Source organism: Oncorhynchus clarkii, chromosome 9, assembly GCF_045791955.1.
Source record: "Oncorhynchus clarkii lewisi isolate Uvic-CL-2024 chromosome 9, UVic_Ocla_1.0, whole genome shotgun sequence".
NCBI lineage: Eukaryota > Metazoa > Chordata > Actinopteri > Salmoniformes > Salmonidae > Oncorhynchus > Oncorhynchus clarkii.
The window spans coordinates 20469946-20493876 of NC_092155.1; the positions used below are offsets into that span (position 1 = coordinate 20469946).

The 23931-nt window shown below is 45.0% G+C and overlaps 2 protein-coding genes across 2 annotated transcripts in view; one reads left to right on the forward strand and one right to left on the reverse strand.

The window, feature by feature from the left end:
• LOC139417506 (immunoglobulin lambda-1 light chain-like) overlaps nucleotides 1-23931 on the reverse strand; it is a 179923-nt gene that overhangs the window by 63004 nt on the left and 92988 nt on the right. The window lies entirely within an intron of this gene.
• On the forward strand, nucleotides 20456-22972 carry LOC139416064 (uncharacterized). The gene is made up of 4 exons (XM_071164315.1): nucleotides 20456-20507; nucleotides 20636-21001; nucleotides 21180-21530; nucleotides 22586-22972. The coding sequence occupies exons 1-4, from the start codon at nucleotides 20465-20467 to the stop codon at nucleotides 22696-22698; spliced, it is 873 nt and encodes a 290-aa protein (XP_071020416.1). The 5' UTR covers nucleotides 20456-20464; the 3' UTR covers nucleotides 22699-22972.

The following is a 23931-nucleotide window of genomic DNA, read 5'->3' on the forward strand; positions in this document are numbered from 1 at the left end:
GCGCAATAAGGAGGAATGGACATGGGAGGACATTCTGGACGGCACGGTTTGCTACTCCTGGGGGGAGATCCTGGCTGGAAGGGATTGCCTCCCATGGGAACAGGTGGAGGCAGCCAGGAGAGCGGAGGCAGCAGGTAAAGGGAGCCAGCACTTTGAGGGAACACGGCTGGCAAGGAAGCCCGAGAGGCAGCCCCAAACATTTCTGGGGGGGGCACACGGAGAGATTGGCAAAGTCAGGTAGGAGACCTGATCCAACTCCCCATGCTTACCGTGGAGAGAGAGTGACCGGGCAGGCAACGTGTTATGCAGTGAGGCGCGCGGTGTCCCCAGTGCGCACGTATAGCCCGGTGCGCTACATCACAGCTCCTCGTATCAGCCGGGCTAGAGTGAGCATCGAGCCAGGAGTAATGAAGCCGGCTCAGCGCATCAGGTCTCCAGTGCGTCTCCTCGGCCCGGGTTATATGGCACCAGCCCTACACACGCTGTTCGCCAGCACAGCCCAGTGCGGTCTGTTCCACCCCGCCGCACTTGCCGGGCTACAGGGAGTATCCAGCCAGGACGGGTTGTGCAGGCTCGGTACTCGAGAACTCCAGTGCTCCTCCACGGCCCTGTGTATCCGGTGCCTCCTCCACGCACCAGGCTTCTTGTGGCAGCCCCACGCACCAGGCTGTCTCTCCGTCTCCTCCTTCCAGGTTCTCGCTCCTGTCCGGTGCCTCCAGAGTCTCTCTCCTGTCCGGCGCCTCCAGAGTCTCCCTCCTGTCCGTTGCTCCAGAGTCTCCCTCCTGTCCGGCGCCTCCAGAGTCTCCCTCGTGTGCGGCGCCGCCAGAGCCGCCCGTCAGTCAGGAGCCGCCAGAGCCACCCGTCAGTCAGGAGCCGCCAGAGCCGCCCGTCAGTCAGGAGCCGCCAGAGCCACCCGTCAGTCAGGAGCCGCCAGAGCCACCCGTCAGTCAGGAGCCGCCAGAGCCACACGTCAGTCAGGAGCCGCCAGAGCCGCCCGTCAGTCAGGAGCCGCCAGAGCCACCCGTCAGTCAGGAGCCGCCAGAGCCGCCCGTCAGTCAGGAGCCGCCAGAGCCGCCCGTCAGTCAGGAGCCGCCAGAGCCGCCCATCAGTCAGGTGCCGCCGGAGCCGCCCTTTACTCAGTCGCCGCCAGAGTCTCCCGCCTGTCCGGCGCTGCCGGAATCTCCCGTCTATTCGGGGCCCGCTGCAAGGGTCCCCAGTCCGAGGTCGGCGGCGAGGGTCGCCGCTCCAAAGGCACCACTTATGTGGGCCAAGACTATGGTGGAGTGGGGTCCACGTCCCGCCCCGGAGCCGCCACCGCAGACAGGTGCCCACCCAGACCCCCCCCCCTATGGGGTTAGGTTCCGCACCTTTGGGGGGTCGCTACACTGTTAAAAAATATTTGATCAATTCTGAGAATTTAAAATTCTGCGAACATCTATGATGATAAACTACAGTCTATAATTAAAATATCTTATATTTCTCTCTATCAAACCAAATACAAGGGTTGAACATCAGTGGTTGGTGATAAGATTACTTGTATCTGTGGTCATTGTCCACAGATATGGTTGTCATTATGTCCCGCCCATAATCACAAATTACTTTCATTTCTCTTATTTTAAGATTCATTCCTTCATTCATGGTCTGGCAGTGTAGATCTAAACACAGAATGGAACGCATATATGTACCAGCTCTCGTCCTCTACGGCTTCTGTAAGTGACTGTATCTTCAGTTCAGATTTTGTGATTCATCAATAGATTTGGTCTCTCACATAGTTGTGTTAAAGGTGTGTATTTAATGTGCATGAAGATGACGTTTTATTCACAACTCTTTTGTAACTTTTGTTCTCTCTCTCTTTCAGATCTGAACCATGTTGTGTGTGTCTCTCCACCACCCTTAATGGTGGTACATTCAGGAGAGAATGTCACCCTGCAGTGCATCAATGTCCTTAAAACACCAGGACATGTTGGCTGGTTCAAGCAAATCAACGGCTCAGAGCCGCTGTGCATCACGTATATGTGGAGCTCCGTGCCAACTATTCATCATCAAAATGGATTTCAGGGCATGAGTATGAAAATGTTCATGACCAATATAACTATCTATCTCACAATCACAGAGGTGGATGTAGCTGATTCTGGTCTGTACTTCTGTGGAATGTTGGATAACTATTTAATCTTCACCAACGCGACTGTCCTGAAGGTGCAAGGTAACCTTTTCAATACATTGTCTGCTATGACACCAAATGCACAACCATTTATTCTAGGTATCAGATATAATTTTGACTTAATGTTGGAGATACAATACTATCTAGTATTACAGTTTGAATAACAGTAGAATATTTAACTCACCTAACTGTTCAAAAGGTCACAAAGATTATGACAAGGACTCTACAGAGCACCATGAAGAAGGTATATTCATTCTGTAATTTTAAGTGAGAATCTTTCAGAAATTAATTGATATGATGTACCATGAAAGTACCACAGAATAGAAATAAAGTATAACAGCAGCTTATACCAACCTAGCCTGAGAATTCGTATCATTTCAGTTGCTGATCCACAGATGAGAATCCTGGTCCTTCTCTCCATCTGTTATGGTGAGTGAATGAGGACCCAAAAGCGAACTAACTTAAACAGAGCTTCTTTAATAACCAAACATAGGTAGGCTCAGATAGACCGGCAGATTCCGACAGGACAGGACAAGGTTACAGCAAACATGACGATAGTCTGGCTCAGGCATGAAACACAACAAACAAGAATCCGACAAGGACAGGAACAGAAACAGAGAGAGATATAGGGACCTAATCAGAGGGAAAAAGGGAACAGGTGGGAAACGGGGTGAATGGGTAGTTAGAGGAGACAAGGAACAGCTGGGGGAAAGCGGGGGAGAAAAGGTAACCTAACAACGACCAGCAGAGGGAGACAGGGTGAAGGGAAAGGACAGAGACAAGACACAACATGACAGTACATGACAGTACCCCCCCACTCACCGAGCGCCTCCTGGCGCACTCGAGGAGGAAACCTGGCGGCAACGGAGGAAATCCTCGATCAGCGCACGGTCCAGCACGTCCCGAGAGGGAACCCAACTCCTCTCCTCAGGACCGTACCCCTCCCAATCTACGAGGTACTGGTGACCACGGCCCCGAGGACGCATGTCCAAAATTCTACGGACCCTGTAGATGGGTGCGCCCTCGACAAGGATGGGGGGGGGGGGGGGAAGACGAGCGGGGGCGCGAAGGACGGGCTTGATGCAGGAGACATGGAAGACCGGGTGGACGCGACGAAGGTATCGCGGAAGAAGAAGTCGAACTGCGACAGGATTAATGACCCGAGAAATACGGAACGGACCAATGAACCGCGGGGTCAACTTGCGAGAAGCCGTCTTAAGGGGAAGGTTCTGAGTGGAGAGCCAAACTCTCTGACCGCGACAATATCTAGGACTCTTAGTTCTACGCTTATTAGCAGCCCTCACAGTCTGCGTCCTATAACGGCAAAGTGCAGACCTGACCCTCTTCCAGGTGCGCTCGCAACGTTGGACAAAAGCCTGAGCGGAGGGGACGCTGGACTCGGCGAACTGAGATGAGAACAGCGGAGGCTGGTACCCGAGGCTACTCTGAAAAGGAGATAGCCCGGTCGCAGACGAAGGAAGCGAGTTGTGGGCGTATTCTGCCCAGGGGAGCTGTTCTGACCAAGACGCAGGGTTGCGAAAAGAAAGACTGCGTAAGATGCGACCAATAGTCTGATTGGCCCGTTCTGCTTGACCGTTAGACTGGGGGTGAAAGCCGGAAGAGAGACTGACGGAAGCCCCAATCAAACGGCAAAACTCCCTCCAAAATTGAGACGTGAATTGCGGACCTCTGTCCGAAACGACGTCTGACGGAAGGCCATGAATTCTGAAAACATTCTCGATGATGATTTGTGCCGTCTCTTTAGCAGAAGGAAGCTTAGCAAGGGGAATGAAATGAGCCGCCTTAGAGAACCTATCGACAACCGTAAGAATAACAGTCTTCCCCGCTGACGAAGGCAGTCCGGTGACAAAATCTAAGGCGATGTGAGACCACGGTCGAGAGGGAATAGGAAGCGGCCTGAGACGGCCGGCAGGAGGAGAGTTACCGGACTTAGTCTGCGCGCAGACCGAACAAGCAGCCACGAAACGACGCGTGTCATGCTCCCGGGTGGGCCACCAAAAACGCTGGCGAATGGAAGCAAGCGTACCCCGAACGCCAGGGTGGCCGGCTAACTTGGCAGAGTGAGCCCACTGAAGAACGGCCAGACGAGTAGGAACGGGAACGAAAAGAAGGTTCCTAGGACAAGCGCGCGGCGACGGAGTGTGAGTGAGCGCTTGTTTTACCTGCCTCTCAATTCCCCAGACAGTCAACCCGACAACACGCCCCTCAGGGAGAATCCCCTCGGGGTCAGTGGAGGCTACTGAAGAACTGAAGAGACGAGACAAAGCATCAGGCTTGGTGTTCTTAGAGCCCGGACGATAAGAAATCACGAACTCGAAACGAGCGAAAAACAGCGCCCAACGCGCCTGACGCGCATTAAGTCGTTTGGCAGAACGGATGTACTCAAGGTTCCTATGGTCAGTCCAAACAACAAAAGGAACGGTCGCCCCCTCCAACCACTGTCGCCATTCGCCTAGGGCTAACCGGATGGCGAGCAGTTCGCGGTTACCCACATCATAGTTACGTTCCGACGGCGACAGGCGATGAGAAAAATACGCGCATGGGTGGACCTTGTCGTCAGAGAGGGAGCGCTGAGAAAGGATGGCTCCCACGCCCACCTCTGACGCGTCAACCTCGACAACGAACTGTCTAGAGACGTCAGGTGTAACAAGGATAGGAGCGGATGTAAAACGATTCTTGAGGAGATCAAAAGCTCCCTGGGCGGAAACGGACCACTTAAAGCACGTCTTGACAGAAGTAAGGGCTGTGAGAGGAGCTGCCACCTGACCGAAATTACGGATGAAACGACGATAGAAGTTCGCGAAGCCGAGAAAGCGCTGCAGCTCGACGCGTGACTTAGGGACGGGCCAATCAATGACAGCTTGGACCTTAGCGGGATCCATCTTAATGCCTTCAGCGGAAATAACAGAACCGAGAAATGTGACGGAGGAGGCATGAAAAGTGCACTTCTCAGCCTTCACAAAAAGACAATTCTCTAAAAGGCGCTGGAGGACACGTCGAACGTGCTGAACATGAATCTGGAGTGACGGTGAAAAAATCAGGATATCGTCAAGGTAAACGAAAACAAAGATGTTCAGCATGTCTCTCAGGACATCATTGACTAATGCCTGAAAGACAGCTGGAGCGTTAGCGAGGCCGAAAGGAAGAACCCGGTATTCAAAGTGCCCTAACGGAGTGTTAAACGCCGTCTTCTACTCGTCCCCCTCCCTGATGCGCACGAGATGGTAAGCGTTACGAAGGTCCAACTTAGTGAAAAACCTGGCTCCCTGCAGGATCTCGAAGGCTGAAGACATAAGAGGAAGCGGATAACGATTCTTCACTGTTATGTCATTCAGCCCTCGATAATCTATGCAGGGGCGCAGAGACCCGTCCTTCTTCTTGACAAAAAAAACCCCGCTCCGGCGGGAGAGGAGGAGGGGACTATGGTACCGGCGTCAAGAGCTACAGACAAATAATCTTCGAGAGCCTTACGTTCGGGAGCCGACAGAGAGTATAGTCTACCCCGGGGGGGGGTGGTTCCCGGAAGGAGATCAATACTACAATCATACGACCGGTGTGGAGGAAGAGAGGTGGCCCTGGACCGACTGAACACCGTGCGCAGATCGTGATATTCCTCCGGCACCCCTGTCAAATCACCAGGCTCCTCCTGTGAAGAAGAGACAGAGGAAACAGGAGGGATAGCAGACATTAAACATTTCACATGACAAGAGACGTTCCAGGAGAGGATAGAATTACTAGACCAATTAATGGAAGGATTATGACAAACTAGCCAGGGATGGCCCAAAACAACAGGTGTAAAAGGTGAACGAAAAATTAAAAAAGAAATGGTTTCACTATGATTACCAGAAACAGTGAGGGTTAAAGGTAGCGTCTCACGCTGAATCCTGGGGAGAGGACTACCATCCAGGGCGAACAAGGCCGTGGGCTCCTTTAACTGTCTGAGAGGAATGTCATGTTCCTGAGCCCAGGTCTCGTCCATAAAACAGCCCTCCGCCCCAGAGTCTATTAAGGCACTGCAGGAAGCTGACGAACCGGTCCAGCGTAGATGGACCGACAAGGTAGTGCAGGATCTTGAAGGAGAGACAGGAGTAGTAGCGCTCACCAGTAGCCCTCCGCTTACTGACGAGCTCTGGCCTTTTACTGGACATGAAGTGACAAAATGACCAGCGGAACCGCAATAGAGACAGAGGCGGTTGGTGATTATCCGTTCCCTCTCCTTAGTCGAGATGCGGATACCTCCCAGCTGCATGGGCTCAGCACCCGAGCCGGCAGAGGAAGATGGTAGTGATGCGGAGAGGGAGGCGACGGAGAGCGCGAGCTCCTTTCCACGAGCTCTGTGACGAAGATCAACCCGTCGCTCAATGCGAATAGCGAGTTCAATCAAGGAATCCACGCTGGAAGGAACCTCCCGGGAGAGAATCTCATCCTTTACCTCTGCGCGGAAACCCTCCAGAAGACGAGCGAGCAAGGCCGGCTCGTTCCAGCCACTGGAGACAGCAAGAGTGCGAAACTCAATAGAGTAGTCTGTTATGGATCGATTGCCTTGACATAGGGAAGACAGGGCCCTGGAAGCCTCCTCCCCAAAAACAGATCGATCAAAAACCCGTATCATCTCCTCCTTAAAGTCCTGATACTGGTTAGTACACTCAGCCCTTGCCTCCCAGATTGCCGTGCCCCACTCACGAGCCCGTCCAATAAGGAGAGATATGACGTAGGCGACACGAGCAGTGCTCCTGGAGTAAGTGTTGGGCTGGAGAGAAAACACAATATCACACTGGGTGAGGAACGAGCGGCATTCAGTGGGCTCCCCAGAGTAACACGGCGGGTTATTGATTCTGGGCTCCGGAGATTCGAAAGCCCTGGAAGTGGCCGGTGGATCGAGGCGGAGATGGTGAACCTGTTCTGTGAGGTTGGAGACTTGGGTGGCCAGGGTCTCAACGGCATGTCGAGCAGCAGACACTTCCTGCTCGTGTCTGCCTAGCATCGCTCCCTGGATCCCGACGGCTGAGTGGAGGGTCGGATTCTTCTGTTATGGTGAGTGAATGAGGACCCAAAAGCGAACTAACTTAAACAGAGCTTCTTTAATAACCAAACATAGGTAGGCTCAGATAGACCGGCAGATTCCGACAGGACAGGACAAGGTTACAGCAAACATGACGATAGTCTGGCTCAGGCATGAAACACAACAAACAAGAATCCGACAAGGACAGGAACAGAAACAGAGAGAGATATAGGGACCTAATCAGAGGGAAAAAGGGAACAGGTGGGAAACGGGGTGAATGGGTAGTTAGAGGAGACAAGGAACAGCTGGGGGAAAGCGGGGGAGAAAAGGTAACCTAACAACGACCAGCAGAGGGAGACAGGGTGAAGGGAAAGGACAGAGACAAGACACAACATGACAGTACATGACACCATCACAAGAACTGGAGTTCTCCTCTGCTGTCTGACCACCTTCATCATCATCTACACCGCCAGGAAATAGATAAAGCTAAGGCCAATATCAATAGAGTATATGCAGTATGAATCTTGCTATCGCCAAGCACTGTTGTATGTAAGAATTAATAAATAGTACTGTGAACATTGATACTGACTGAAGTCGATATGTTTTGAGCGCACGGGTCAGAGGTTTTCATGAAGGAAAAGAGTTGACAAATGTATTAATAAAGTTAACATTTTTGTAAGGTTACAAAGTATCTGCATATTTTCCACTTGTTGAATGCTTTCGGGAATTTAAAGGTTTTTAGCTCATTGTTTGTATTCTTTACATACATAGTTTGAACATCTTGTTGAGCAGCAAAGGTCTTGTCTGGTGTTTTTCATCCAGATAAACAGATGAAGAGAAGTGTGGATAGAATGTGTGTTGTTTTGATGCACTGAGGGTTGTACAGTTCTTTCAGAAAGTATTCACACCACTAGACTTTTTCCAAATGTTGTTGTGTTGGATAGAAATGGATTTAATTGTATTTTTTTTAAACACAAAATACTCTGCTATGTTAAAGTGGAAGAAAAATGTTTAAATTTGTAAAAAGTTAATGTAAAATTAAACCCTAACTAACGTATCTTGATTCACTAAGTATTCAACCCCCTGAGTCAATACATGTTGAAATCACCTTTGCCAGCGATTAAAGCTGTGACTATTTCTGGGTAAGTCGCTAAGCGCTTGCCACAGCTGGTTTGTGCAACATTTGCCAATATTATTTTTCAAATTCATCAAGCTCTGTCAAATTGGTTGTTGATCATTTCAACTCAATATCAGGAAGTTGATCTTAATGATGTGTACACGCAGTGGATATTGAATGGTTGTTTTATAATTGACTGTTGTTGTTGTTGCTGTGCTCTGTCCCCCTATTCCAAGCAGTAGGCAAAAATACCCTTCTGGCAGCCTTCATGGTCAGGGTCTGAGGTAGAGTAGGAGGGACCAGTGAGCAACGTATCACCACCTTCTCAAATCCCATTGCATGAAAAATTTAGAGGAGAGGGACCTCTGGCTTTCTCATCCAATGAGTTTAGAGAAGGAGGCGAGAAGAGAGGCGAGAGGACGTGAGGAGTTTGCAATTGAGATTCACCAGTGCTGAGGTGAACAAGACTGGCCTTAAGACATAACATTTGTCGGGGAGACAGTGGAATATTTTTTAAAGAACAACTATTTAGAATCGATTCCCTGTATGTTACCATCTTTTGAAATTAAAGATGACATAGCCCTTGGGTAATATATCGAATTCTGTGGATTAAGTTGTGTATTGGAATTGTATTGTGTATTGGAATTCCCCTTGGGTTGTGCCGGGTTGTGCCGTGGCGGAGATCTTTTTGAGCTATACTCGGCTTTGTCTCAGGATGGTAAGTTGGTGGTTGAAGATATCCCTCTAGTGGTGTTGGGGCTGTGCTTTGGCAAATTGGGTGGGGTTATATCCCGCCTGTTTGGCCCTGTCCGGGGGTATCGTCGGATGGGGCCACAGTGTCTCCCGACCCCTCCTGTCTCAGCCTCACGTATTTATGCTGCAGTAGTTTAGGTGTCGGGAGGCTACACAAACACAGCAACGTAGTCTTTTTTTTGTGATCTCTCATTCATTATTTACACTCAATTAAAAGATGGATAGAATGCCCTCCCATGATAGTGTTATTGAGGTGGTGCATTGTTCTAGTGGCCTAACATCACACTTGAGCATAGAAGGTATTTAGATCGTCTGGTAGGCTTGCGTCACCGGACAGCTAACAGCTGCGTTTCCCTTTGTAATCTGTGATACTTTGCAAGTCCTGCCACATTCGACGAGCATCAGAACCGGTGTAGTAGGATTCTGTCTTGGTCCAGTCGGTGCTAGCGAAACAGTCGTGTAGCTTAACATCCGCTTCATTGGAACACTTCCGCATTGAGGGTGTAGCTGGTACTTCCTGTTTGAGTTTTTGCTTGTAAGGAGGAATCAGGATGATACCACTCCTGTCCCAGCCTCCAGTATTTATGCTGCAATAGTTTATGTGTCGGGGGTCTAGGTTCAGTCTGCTATATTTGGAGTATTTCTCCTGTCTCATCCAGTGTCCTGTGTGAATTTAAGTATAATGTTTATTTCTTTCTTTCTCTCAGAGGACCTGAGCCCTAGGACCATGCCTCAGGTCTACCTGGCGTGATGACTCCTTGCTGCCCCCAGTCTACCTGGCCGTGCTGCCAACTGACATTTACTCCTGAGGTGCTGACCTGTGGCACCCTCAACAACCACTGTGATTATTATTACTTGACCCTGCTGGTCATCTATGAACATTTGAACATCTTGGCCATGTTCTGTTATAATCTCCACCCGGCACAGCCAGAAGAGGACTGGCCACCCCTCATAGCCTGGTTCCTCTCTAGGTTTCTTCCTAGGATCTGACCTTTCTAGGGAGATTTTCCTAGCCACTGTGCTTCTACACCTGCATTGCTTGCTGTTTGGGGTGTTAGGCTGGGTTTCTGTACAGCACTTTGAGATATCAGCTGAGGTAAGGAACTTTTAACCAAACTCATAATACTTGTGGTGGTATACTGTACTTTATATGTAAGTGGAAATAACACATACATAAATACATTTTCTGTAAATACATTTTTGGGTACTTTGTGTTTATAATAGCGTCACTGATAGGCCTAGTTATATTCCGCTGTGGTAAACTCATCTCATTCTTTCTCTCTCTCTGATGAATACGAGCAACCTGAACCACAGGAAGACTGACCTGGAGCTCTTATCTCTCACCACACTGATCTGTTGTTCTGTTTAAACCCCCCCTCTCTCAGTTCTCTTCACACCTCTCCACCTCTCTCTCTCTCTCTCTCTCTCTCTCTCTCTCTCTTTCTCTCTGCATCTAAGTCACACTCTCTCTTCTTCTTTCCACCAATCAGGCCCCACATCTCTTTCCATCCATAACTCCAGACTAAAAACACCTGACCGGCCCAGATGGCATCCCTAGCCACATCCTCAGAGCATGCGCAGACCAGCTGGTTGGTGTGTTTACAGACATATTCAAACAATCCCTATCCCAGTCTGTTGTCCCCACATGCATTAAAATATATCTTTTTTTGGGGGGTGGGGGGACGACGACAAAAAAACAGAACTTCAGCGTGCATAATTATTCACTCGCCCCAAAGGCAATACCTTGTAGAGCAACCTTTTATAGCAATTACAGCTGCAAGTCTCTTGGGATATGTCTCAATAAGCTTGGCACATCTAGCCACTGGGATTTTTGCCCATTCTTCAAGGCAAAACTGCTCCAGCTCCAACAAGTTGGATGGGTTCCGCTGTTGTTTAGCAATATTTAAGTCATACTCAATTGAATTGAGTTCTTGTTGCTTTAGCAGTATGCTTAGGGTCATTGTCCTGCTGGACACTGCACACTGCCCTATCCCATCTGGACAAGAGGAATAATGTACGAATACTGTTCATTCACTACAACTCAGCATTTAACACCATAGTACCTTCCAAACTTGTCATTAAGCTTGAGACCCTGGGTCTCTACCCCGCCCTGTGCAACTGGGTCCTGGACTTCCTGATTGGCCGCCCCCAGGTGGTGATGGTAGGAAACACCATCTAAACCCTGCTGATTCTCAACACTGAGTCCCCACAAGTGTGCGTTCTCAGCCCTCTCCTGTACTCCCTGTTCACCCATGACTGCATGGCCATGAACGTTTCCAACTCAATCATCAAGTTTGCAGACAACACTACAGTGGTAGGCCTGATTCCCAACAACGAAGAGACGGCCTACAGGGAGGAGGTGAGTGCCCTCAGAGTGTGGTGTCAGGAAATAACCTCTCACTCAACATCAACAAAACATAGGTGATGATCGTGGACTACAGGAAACAGCAGAGGGAGCACCCCCCCATCCACATTGACGGGACAGTAGTGGAGAAGGTGGAACGTTTTAAGTTCCTTGGCGTACACATCACGGACAAACTGAAATGGTCCACCCACACAGACATCATGGTGAAGAAAGCGCAACAGCGCCTCTTCAACATCAGGAGGCTGAAGAAATGTGTCTTGTCATCTAAAACCCAATTTTACACCAGGTTCTAGACTAGAAAGTTGTGTTCAACGTAAGAGGAGTACAAACAAAGACAAACACTATTATATTTATTTACTGTTGTTATCATAATTGTTTTGCTGAAGTTAATTGAATATGTATGTATAATGGTGACACTGATAGGCCTAGTTATTTTCCACTGTGGTAAACTCATCTCATTCTCTCTCTCTGCTGAAGACGAGCAACCTAAACCACAGGAAGACTGACCTGGAGCTATCAGCTCTCACAACACTGAAATCTCTCTCACACTTTCGTGCTCTCTCTCTCACGCTCTCTCTCCCTCTCTGACACTCTATCTCTTGTGCTCTCTCTGTTCTCTTCACACCACTCTCTCTCTCATTTCAATTTAACTTAAGGGGCTTTCTTGGCAATGGAAACACATGTTTACCTTGCTGAAGCAAGTGAAATATATAATAAACAAAAGTGAAATAAACCATACAAATTTACAGTAAACAATACACTTAAAAAAACTTCCAAAAGAATAAAGACATGTCCAATGTCATATTATGACTATATACAGTGTTGTAATGATATGCAAATAGTTAAATTACAAAAGGAGAATAAAATAATAATAATACATAGGTTGTATCTGTCTAACTCTCTGTTCTCATCACACCTCTCTCTCTCTGCCGGATCTAAACCATAATACAGATGAATTTAATTGAATGCATGATGTACAATGATACTGTATGTTGGACACCTGGGGTTTGGGACACCTGCACAATGCCAACTGCTGTTGAGTACAATAACTGTACTTTAGTGGGCTATCTTTAAAAAGACTCTAAATGTGTTCTATGCAAAGTCTTCAACACTTTGGAGCTCTTGTAGGCCTACTTCAGTCATAGTGCATCCATTATGTATTTGCATGCAGAGTGAATGCATCCATAAACAATAGACCTACTGCTCTAATGTTGAGCGTACAGAGGCAGGTGTCAATCCTCTCTGCAGACTCTCATCTGATGCATTCGCTGCAGACGCTACATCCCCGGCCTGTGGTCAGTGTCACCTCGCTGGTATGAACAGGGATGGAAAACAACCCACACCTCATACAAAGATCTCTGTGGTCAGAAGTTTCCACTCAACAACTAAACAAACATACATTATGCCTTCACACATTTGGTATAAACTTTTCTTAGGTACTTTGAGTTCACACCTCATCTATTAGTGTGACATTAACGGTTTGTTATGGTTTGATACCAATGCAGATAATTTGTCCCATTGTGTTTCTAAGGCCTGTGATAAGCCTTGTGATGTCTTTGGTCATCATGCACTTTTTCAATTTCTATATTAAATATCTTCTGAACAGAGGGATTCAGAAGAAGTTGAAAACCAAATGTCACAGCTTTAATTTGACCTCTTACTCTTATTGTAACGATCGTCTGTGGTGGAAGAAGGTGAGGACCAAAGCACGGCGTGGTAAGTGTTCAAGTTTTTTAAATAAAGTAATGAACACTGAACAAAACAATAAACGTGAAGTAATCAAACCGAAACAGTCCCGTGTGGCACAAACACTAACACGGAAAATAATCACCCACAACTCAAAAGTGAAACCAGGCTACCTAAGTATGATTCTCAATCAGGGACAACGATTGACAGCTGCCTCTGATTGAGAACCATGTTGAGCAGAGCCCTATGGGCCTTGGTAAAAAGTACACTGTACACTGAGAAAAAAGGGTGCTATCTAGAACCTTAAAGGGTTCTTCAGCTGTCCCCATATTATAACCCTCTTAAGAACAATGTTTGGTTCCAGGTAGAACCCTATCCACAGAGGGTAATATATATATATATATATATATATATATATATATATATATATATATATATATATATATATATATAGTATATACAGCCGGTCTCCTGTAAGCACAAAACGAGGCCACTACTATGCTTTGGACAGGCGTGATAGCCTTCTACACACCCTCTCTCTATGTGGTTTTCAGCAGGATGTCTGTGTGGTGTCACTGTTTTCTCTCTGTTGTTGACAACAATGACAATTAGAAACACAGTCCACTGACATGTAAGACCCACACAGTATATTATCACCAAAACTGAATAGAAGGCCAGGTTGAATTCATTATTGGACTACAATCATTAGCTCATAGTGTCTAAATAGCATTTATCTATTTATCCCAGGCTGCATCCAGAAGGTCTTGCCAGTTAACCGTTACACCCATACTAAACCGACTGGTGTCACACTTCAGATAGAGCATGATTCTGTGAATGATAGGTAATGAGACTGACATAAAAATAGACTTGTTTCATTCTGTAGTGTATGTTATTCCCCCATATACACTCATGATGCTCCACCACTCTTCCCCCTGGTACATATTGTTGACAACAATGACAATTAGAAACACAGTCCACTGACATGTAAGACCCACACAGTATATTATCACCAAAACTGAATAGAAGGCCAGGTTGAATTCATTATTGGACTACAATCATTAGCTCATAGTGTCTAAATACCATACTAAACCGACTGGTGTCACACTTCAGATAGAGCATGATTCTGTGAATGATAGGTAATGAGACTGACATAAAAATAGACTTGTTTCATTCTGTAGTGTATGTTATTCCCCCATATACACTCATGATGCTCCACCACTCTTCCCCCTCTTTACCTGTTGTAAACCAAACAGACCTCCTATTGGTCATCAAGAGTACTGTAACTGTTACATGGGGTTGGGCCAAGTCTAAGGAAGATAACTGGGTGTCAGACCAAGAGCCTGTGCAGGTCCTTGTACTGTAACTGTAGTTCTTTACTGTTTGTACTCTGATTGAAAATGTATCGTATGCTTGCCAGATAACAATTTCTTCATTTCATATCTTGTTTACTGAAGAAAATGCATCTGTTTTCACACTGCAACCTCAGCATTGTACGTTCTTTATCCAACCGGTGCTAGAAAATTATACAATGGTTCATTTAACTGATCATCTAGACACCAAAAAGTCACACACCCTGCACAACATATCGTACACAGTAAGCATTGGACCACTTTAAAGAAATAGTTCACCCAAATTACAAAATCACATTTTGGTTTCCTTTCCCTATAAGCAGTATACGGACAAGGTATGACAGCAATCCATGCTTTGGTTCAGTTTCCCTGGAATTGTTTCCAAATGCAAATATTTTATCATTTGTGGCATTCAAGTTATGGGACCGATATTAGCATTTTTTGCACTTTTCGCAAATCATTTGAAAATATCTAAAATTTATTGTGAAACTTGTTTTTCAACCACTCCACAAATGTCTTGTTAACAAACTATAGTTTTGGCAAGTCGGTTAGGACATCTACTTTGTGGAGTGGTAATTTTTCCAACAATTGTTTAAAGACAGATTATTTCACTTATAATTCACTCTATCACAATTCCAGTGGGTCAGAAGTTTACATATACTAAGTTGACTGAGCCTTTAAACTGCTTGGAAAATTCCAGAAAGGGTGTTATGGCTTTAGAAGCTTCTGATAGGCTAATTTAAGTAATTTGAGTCAATTGGAGGTGTACCTGTGGATGTATTTCAAGGTCTACCTTCAAACTCAGTGCCTCTTTGTTGTACATCATGGGAAAATCATAAGAAATCAGCCAAGACCTCAGAAAGAAAATAGTGGTCTGGTTCATCCTTGGGAGCAATTTCCAAACGCCTGAAGATACCACGTTCATCTGCACAAACAATAGTACGCAAGTTTAAACACCATGGGACCACGCAGCCGTCATATCGCTCAGGAAGGAGACTGTCTCCTGTCTCCTAGAGATGAACGTACTTTAGTGCGAAAAGTGAAAATCAATCCCAGAACAACAGCAAAGGACCTTGTGAAGATGCTGGAGGAAACAGGTACAAAAGTATCTATATCCACAGTAAAACGTGTCCTATATCGACATAACCTGAAAGACCACTCAGCAAGGAAGAAGCCACTGCTCCAATACCGCCATAAAAAAGCCAGACTACACTTTGCAACTGCACATGGGTACAAAGATCATACTTTTTGGAGAAATGTCCTCTGGTCTGATGAAACAAAAATGAATGATGAAACTGTTTGGCCATAATGACCATCGTTATGTTTGGAGGAAAAAAGGGGGGTGCTTGCAAGCCGAAGAACACCATCCTAACCGTGAAGCACGGGGGTGGCAGCATCATGTTGTGGGGGTGCTTTGCTGCAGGAGGGACTGGTGCACTTCACAAAATAGGTGGCATCATGAGGAAAATGATGTGGATATATTGAAGCAACATCTCAAGACATCAGTCAGAAAGTTAACGCTTGGTCGCAAATGGGTCTTCCAAATGGACAATGACCCCAAGCATACTTCCAAACGTGTGGCAAAATGGCTTAAGGACAACATAGTCAAGGTATTGGAGTGGCCATCACAAAGCCCTGACCACAATACCATACAAAATGTGTGGGCAGAACTGAAAAAGCATGTGTAAGCAAGGAGGCCTTACACACCAGACTCAGTTACACCAGCTCTGTCAGGAGGAATGGGCCAAAATTCACCCAACTTGTTGTGGGAAGCTTGTGGAAGGCAACCTGAAATGTTTGATCCAAGTTAAACAATTTAAATTCAATGCCAAATACTAATTGAGTGTATGTAAACTTCTGACCCACTGGGAAAGTGATGAAAGAAATACAAGCTGAAACAAATCATTATCTCTACTATTATTCTGACATTTCACATTCTTAAAATAAAGTGGTGATCCTAACTGACCTAAGACTGGGAATTTTTACAAGGATTAAGTGTCAGGAATTGTGAAAAACTGAGTTTAAATGTATTTGGCTAAGGTGGTTGTAAACTTCAGACTTCAACTGTATATATTCTCATCCCATTCCTTTACTAGATTTTGTGTATTAGGTTTTGTTGTGGAATATGTTAGATATTAGGTTTTGTTGTGGAATTGTTAGATATTACCTGTTAGATACTGCTGCATTGTCAGATCTAGAAGCATAAGAATTTTGCTACACTCACAATAACATCTGCTAACCATGTGTATGTGACCAATAAAGTTTGATTTGATAAGCAAACTGGAACGGAGTCTTTATCAATATGTCAAAAGAGTGGTATTGTGTCAGGCAATGTCGGAGACAAAGTGATTTTGCACTGCTTTCATAAAATGTTACCTTTATTCAACTAGGCAAGTCAGTAAAGAACAAATTCTTATTTACGATGATGTTCTACACCACCTTATAGTACTCCCAATCACAGCCAGTTGTGAAACAGCCTGGATTTGAACCATGTTGTCAGAAAAGACCTATATAGTACTGAGATGCAGTGCCTTAGACCGCTGCGGCACTCGGGAGCCCAGCAACATTGCTGTATTGTTCTCTTGGTACATGAAAACCTTGGGAGATAAACTTCAGCTCTTCTCAACTGTCTTAACGTTTGAAAGGAACGCAACATTCTAAAGTGAGTTTCAGGATAACCCTCGCTTCTCAGCGGAAAATTGGCAATGAAATAATGACCTAAGGATTTCAGACATGCAGCTGTCAGATTCAGGCACATACTACTGTGGGAGCTCTGATAGCAATAACATGGAGTTTGGAGAAGAAGCCATTCTCATAATGAAAGGTAAAGAAAAAGTTAAACCATGGTTCTCCCAAGTGGCATGGTGTTCTAAGGCACTACATCGCAGTGCTAGCTGTGCCACTAGAGATTCTGGGTTTGAGTCCAGGCTCGAACGAATGGGAGACCCATGGGGCAGCACACATGTGGCCCAGTTTTGTCCGGGTTAGGGGACTGTTTGTCCGGCAGGGATGTCCTTGTCCCATTGCACACTAGCGACTACTGTGGTGGGCTGGGCGCAGTGCATGCTGACACGGTCGCCAGGTGAATGGTGTTTCCACCGACACATTGGTGCAGCTGGCTTCCGGGTTAAGTGGGCATTGTGTCGAGAAGAGTTGCGGCTTGGTTGGGTGAAAAGAGCAGGTCTGGGACAGGTAGCACGTCCGGTGAACAGGTCAGGATTCCATAGCCGCAGGCAGAACAGTTGAAACTGGAGCAGCAGCACGGCCAGGTGGACTGTGGACAGCAAGGAGTCATCATGCCAGGTAGACCTGAGGCATGGTCTTAGGGCTCAGGTCCTCCGAGAGAGAGAAAGAAAGAATTAGAGAGAGCATACTTAAATTCACACAGGACACTGGACCAAAGTGATCAGTGTGAGAAGAGCCCTGAGACAGGGTCTCCTACATAGATATTTGAAGTAAAGTTTACAACGTAGGTGCACACGGGTTGAGAGAAACATTTGAGGTGACAGACAGTGACACACATTGGCACAATCAATTCCTCCTTCACACATATTACCTTCATCAGCTGATATATACTTAATCATTAGTACAACAGTTGCAAACAAGAGTTTCTATTGAGCAAATTCACATATGTGTGACACCTTTTTGATCCGTTTGCTTCTGTTTAAGAAATGTTTTTCAACAGAATGTAATGAATACACCCCTGATCACTCATAAACCCAGTTCACTTTCATAACAGCCTAGTTATATTCCTTCTTGCATCTATGATCTCCCCATCCTCTCACATCATCCCTATGCTTGTGGACTTCAATACACAACACATCATCTGTACGTGACCAGGTGAAAAAATATTTCAAAGCCAAACCATATCATAACCGCTACACACAGCCTACATCATTGTCAGCATTTTAGCTAAAGTAACGTCACAGTCAACATAGCTAATTGAACTAAAGTGTTAGTAAACCTGCTACAATCATGCAGTAACATTACAGTGTGCAGTCAGTTAGCAGTTTAGCACTTACACTGGTGGGCCCCGGGGGCGATGAATTAGGAAAACCAAAAGCTTACCTTGACTTGGAAGAGTTCCAATGTTGTGTTGGATAGTCATAGCCAGCTAGCTAACATAGCATCTCTTTGTTTGAGCAGGGTGTTTCAGTGGGCTAAACTAGCTAGTTGCATTTGCTAGATAAGTAAGTGAAAGTGAAAAAAAAGGATAACATCTCTTTCCATCTCTCTCTTGCTTCTCCTTCATTTTGCAAGAAATGTATTTGCTCAAAACTGTTAAACTACTGTCTTTCTCTCTCTTTGAGTCAACTACTCACCACATTTTATGCAATGCAGTGCTAGCTAGCTGTAGCTTACGCTTCCAGTTCCAGAATCAATCTCTGATCCTTTCATTGGGCGGACAACATGTCAGTTTATGCTGCAAGAGCTCTGATAGGTTGGAGGACGCCCTATGGAAGTTGTCATAATTACTGTTTAAGTCTATGGAAGAGGGTGAGAACCATGAGCCTCGTAGGTTTTGAATTGAAGTCAATGTACCCAGAGGAGGATGGAAACTAGCTGTCCTATGACAACACCATGTTGCTACCCTACAGAGTGCTTTTGAGGCTACAGTAGACCTTCATTGCAAAATAGTATGTTTTAATCAATTATTTGGTGATGTGATTATATTTAGAATAGTGTTATCAAAAAAGTATAACTTTTTAAATGATTTAACATTTTTATATTCATGACATTTACCGAGGAGGATGGTCCTCCCCTTCCTCCTTTGGGGAGCCTCCACTGGTAGCTCTGAATCTGAGTAACAAGGAAAAGAGGTCTAGAAGACAGAGAAGCAACATGGAAGAGAAGATGTACTCTGGGATCAGACAGTAGAACAATAAAACAGATTTCCATTGAAATGAATGAGCTCTTCATTAACTGTATTAGCTTTGTTATTGTAACTGTAGCTACCAATAAATTAAATGCATTGCTTCTCTGCCATTTGATATTGACTTGCTTGTGATAAGATTAATCAACTGTTCAACAATAATCAAGACAAAGGAAGTTGTATGTATTTATTTGGGCCGTCTGTAAGTTGTAGTTTTGAAAAGTGTTTTCTGTTCTCATGCCACTAACACCCCATTACACACACAGCAACTTATTTCCAGGTACTTTGTAGTCTTTGATGAACACAAAATGAGGATGTATCTATGCTTTGTTAGGGCCTGCTGGCCTATTGCAAGCAATATCCTTATCTCGCTCTTTCTCAGCTCTTTACTCTCCCTCTCCCACTATCTCTCTTTCTCTTTCTGTGGTTTTCAGCCGGATGTCTCAGAACTCTCATTTCTCTCATACTGTAGGCTCTACTACTTACTCTTTAACTGACCATTTTAGCAACAGTAAACCAACTATTTTAAGGAGGCAGCTTAGTAATACCAAGTCAACTGAAATGTATGAAAAAACACAATGAGCTATGTATTAGGTAATTTGACGTAGAGATCAGTACAGTATTCTCAATCAGTGTGATTTTAGGCCACATGGACCTACTCAATAACAATATCATAGGGCATTCTATCTATCTTTTCATTTGAGTGTAAATCCCGAATGAGAGATCACTAGAATAAAACTACTGTATTGTATAAGCTGTGTTTGTCATATTTTCTTCATAGATGTCTTTAGTGAGGTAAAATGACTGATAGAAGCACTAGTGGATGAACAGGTCACACATTTGAGTCTCTTAGACAACAGTAGCTGCAGTGATAAAGATTGAGGGAAATCGTGCTTCAAAAATGTGTGCTCAATTTGTACAAACCTAAACTATGAGATTCTACCAGTAGGTCAATTCTGAGACTCTGAACTGTAAAAGCTACACGTAAAGACCGCAGTCGTGCCTGAATGAGGCGTAAACAAAAATGATGTGGTCCAGTTCGACCAATCACCTGTAACTCCATTGTTGAAGTGTTGTCTACATGGGTGGACTCTTTCCACTCAAGACCCAAGTTGTGAAGAGCTGACAACTTTAAAGATGATCGCACTGTGTCTGATATTTCCACTTCTCGTAGAGATGGGTAAGTCAATCTTACACATTTTCTATTTCTTGATTTGGAGACACAAGGTATCCCATTATTGTTCTACGGACACTACGACAATCCAAAGTTGTATTTAAGGTATGTAACAGCTAACATATTTTCTCTAGTTCATGGACTAGTTGGGACTGAATCCTCATCCATCAGTCAGAAGAATGGTCTCAAGTCAGCCAATGTTGGAGACATGGTGGTTTTGGACTGCTTCAACAAAGGCAACGTGGGAGTAATGTTCTCCTGGTACAAGCAAACTTTTGAAAATATTCCTCAGCTCATCTCGACCATCTATAAGTTGGACAAGAATGCAACATTTTACCAGGAGTTTAAGAATAACCCTCGCTTCTCAGTGGAAGGTGGCCAAGGGAAAAATAATCTAATGATCGCAGATGTGGAACTCTCTGATTCTGGCACATACTACTGTGGAAGTTCTTATGGAAACAATTTGGAATTTGGAAAAGGAGTCATTCTCATCATAAAAGGTAAAGAGAAAGTCATTATTATTATTATTTATTTTTTGTAAATCCGAATTTACAGATATGCACTGTAAATACGAGGTATTCTCAGATGAGATCTTTATTGAATAAATGTTGAGCTACAACACTTGCCACAGGGATATTCTAGAGAGATGAAATTGTTTTTTTTTGGCCTTCTTGTCAGGATCAGATTCCAGAAATATGATTATACTTCAGCAGCCTGTGTCTGAGTCAATCCAGCCAGGAGACTCTGTGACTCTGAACTGTACAGTACACACTGAGACCTGTGTAGGTGAGCACAGTGTCTATTGGTTCAGACATGGCTCAGGAGAATCCCATCAAGGAATAATTTACACCCATGGAGACAGGAGTGATCAGTGTGAGAAGAGCCCTGAAGCTGGGTCTACTACACAGAGCTGTGTCTACAACCTCCCCAAGAGGAACCTCAGCCTCTCTGATGCTGGGACTTACTACTGTGCTGTGGCCTCGTGTGGGGAGATACTGTTTGGGAACGGGACCAAGCTGGGTGTTGAAGGTAGACTACATTTTCTAATGTATTAAGCTATTATTAAAAATACAAACATTACGGTTAATTATTGATTTGTGGTATCGACTGCTCACCATAGCAATATAGTGGAGGGATACAGTATACACTGAGTATACCAAACAATAGGAACATCTTCCTAATGTTGATATTTAAATGTCACCCCCACTCCCCTCCACCTTTTGCCCTCAGAACAGCCTCAATTAGTCAGTGCATGGACTATACAAGGTGTTGAATGCGTTCCACAGGGAAGCTGGCCCATCTTGATTCCAATGCCTCCCAGAGTTGTCTCAAGTTTGCTGGATGTCCTTTGAGTGTTGGACCATTGTTGATACACACAGGAAACTGTTGAGCGTGAAAAACCCTGCAGCGTTGCAGTTCTTGACACAAACCGGTGCACCTGGCACCTACTACCATATCCCATTCGGCACTTAAATATTTTGCCTTGTCCACTCACACTCTGAATCACACAATCCAAGTCTCAATTGTTTCAAGGCTTAAGAATCCTTCTTTAACCTGTCTGCTCCCCTTCATCTACACTGATTGAAGTGGATTTAACAAATTACATCAATACGAGATCATAGCTTTCACCTGGTCAGTCTTGTAACGTCTGCGACCAACTCACACTCCCAAACACTTAGATCCCGGAACGCAGCCCACTTTCCAGCTCACTCTCCAGATCCCAATCACCGGAATTCTAATCACCTGTTCACACACCTGCATGTCATCATCCCACACTATTTAGTTCAGTTCCTTGCAACCCATCACTGTGAGGTATTGTTTGTTTTGAGACAAACTTATTTTGGAGTGCTGGTTGTTTCTCGTCCTGCGCTCCTCCCATGTATGATAGTTTTTGCCTGCCTGTACTGTTGCCATTTTGTACCAACTGTGTATGACCTTCTGCCTGCCCCTGGACCCAGCTACCTGCCTCCTCCCATGGTTCCTTCCAATAAACACCTGCTATGCTCTGTGCTTGAAACCAGCTCTCTCTCCTACCGTGTGTATTACCAGTCTATGGCATTTAAAGAGCCATTTTATTATTTCAGATTGTGGCGTTGATCCACAGATGGAAATCCTGGTCCTTCTCTCCATCATAAGATCTGGAATTCTCCTCTGCTGTCTGATCATCATAATCATTGTCTATATCACCAGGAAATAGATAAAGATAAGACCAGTGTCAATAGACTAGAGATGGGTTTTGGAATAAAGTTGGAGATATTGTATCATTGCTATGCATTGCAAATGATGAATAACTGAGATTGCTTTGTTGCTCGTTTAGCATTTGAAAAATATTTGCCTGCGACTTTTAATTAAATTGAGCGTCATCATCCTTGCTTATGCTCTATGTGTTAATTGATTGAACTGCTCTCCTGAAAACCATGTATACAGAATATGCCTTCTTTTTGCATGAATAAATATCAATTTTAACAACTGATACGGACTAAAATATAATTCTTCCTTCTCTTGTGTTCTGTACATACAGTATGTCTGTATGAATGTTTGTCCAGAGGGTTTCTGCAGACACAACCTACTCTTACCATGCTAAACCCACCCACTCATCATGCACTCAGTGAGCTGTTCATAGGTACCTGAACACTTTGGTCTACTGTGAGCTCAAAATGACGCCGTCTCTATGCTTTGGACAGGCCTGGTTGGACTTGACTCACTATGTGGTTTCAGCAGGATATCTATGTGGTCTCAGTGTGTTTTCTCTCATGTTTACATTGTTGATCACGACCATGACAATTAGAAATACAGTCCACTGACATACTTAAAGCTATATAGCCTCTATCTATCACATGGGCCAGTTTCCCAGACACAGATCATGACTAGTCCTGGACCTAGAAGCATGTCCATGTTCAGTCCTTAACTATGATAATTGATTTAAAGTAGCAGTTGTATACATGTGTACTAGGCTACAGATAAGAGCCCTACCCACCCAGGTACACCCCTGACCCCTATTAAACTGTCAGGTGTTACACTTCAGATAGAGCATGATTCTGTGAATGGTAGTTAATGAGACTGACATATAAATAGACTTGTTTAATCCTGTCAGTGATTCCCACATATACACTCATGATGCTCCATCCCTGTTCACCCTGCTACATTTCAAGACCTGTTGTATACCAAACAGACCTCCTATAGGTCATCAGGAGAACTGTAACTGTGGTATGGGCTGGGGCCAACTCTATCACAACTAAGTTTGATACTAAGAGCATATAAAGGTATGTGCTGTATATGTAATGTATGCTTAAATGTTCTGCATGCTTACCAGACAACAGTATTACTTTAAACCCATTTACTGATGGACATTTATATTATTCTGTCCACGGTGAAACCTCAGGATTGGACAGCTTTGTCCAGACAGTACTTGCAATCAACACAATGTTTT

Excerpts from the sequence above, each read along its gene's own strand:
- LOC139416064 (XM_071164315.1), top strand. The coding sequence starts at position 20,465 with ATGATCGCACTGTGTCTGATATTTCCACTTCTCGTAGAGATGG. Across the intron at positions 20,508-20,635 it reads TCCACTTCTCGTAGAGATGG|TTCATGGACTAGTTGGGACT; the intron begins GTAAGTCAATCT and ends TATTTTCTCTAG. Across the intron at positions 21,002-21,179 it reads AGTCATTCTCATCATAAAAG|GATCAGATTCCAGAAATATG; the intron begins GTAAAGAGAAAG and ends CCTTCTTGTCAG.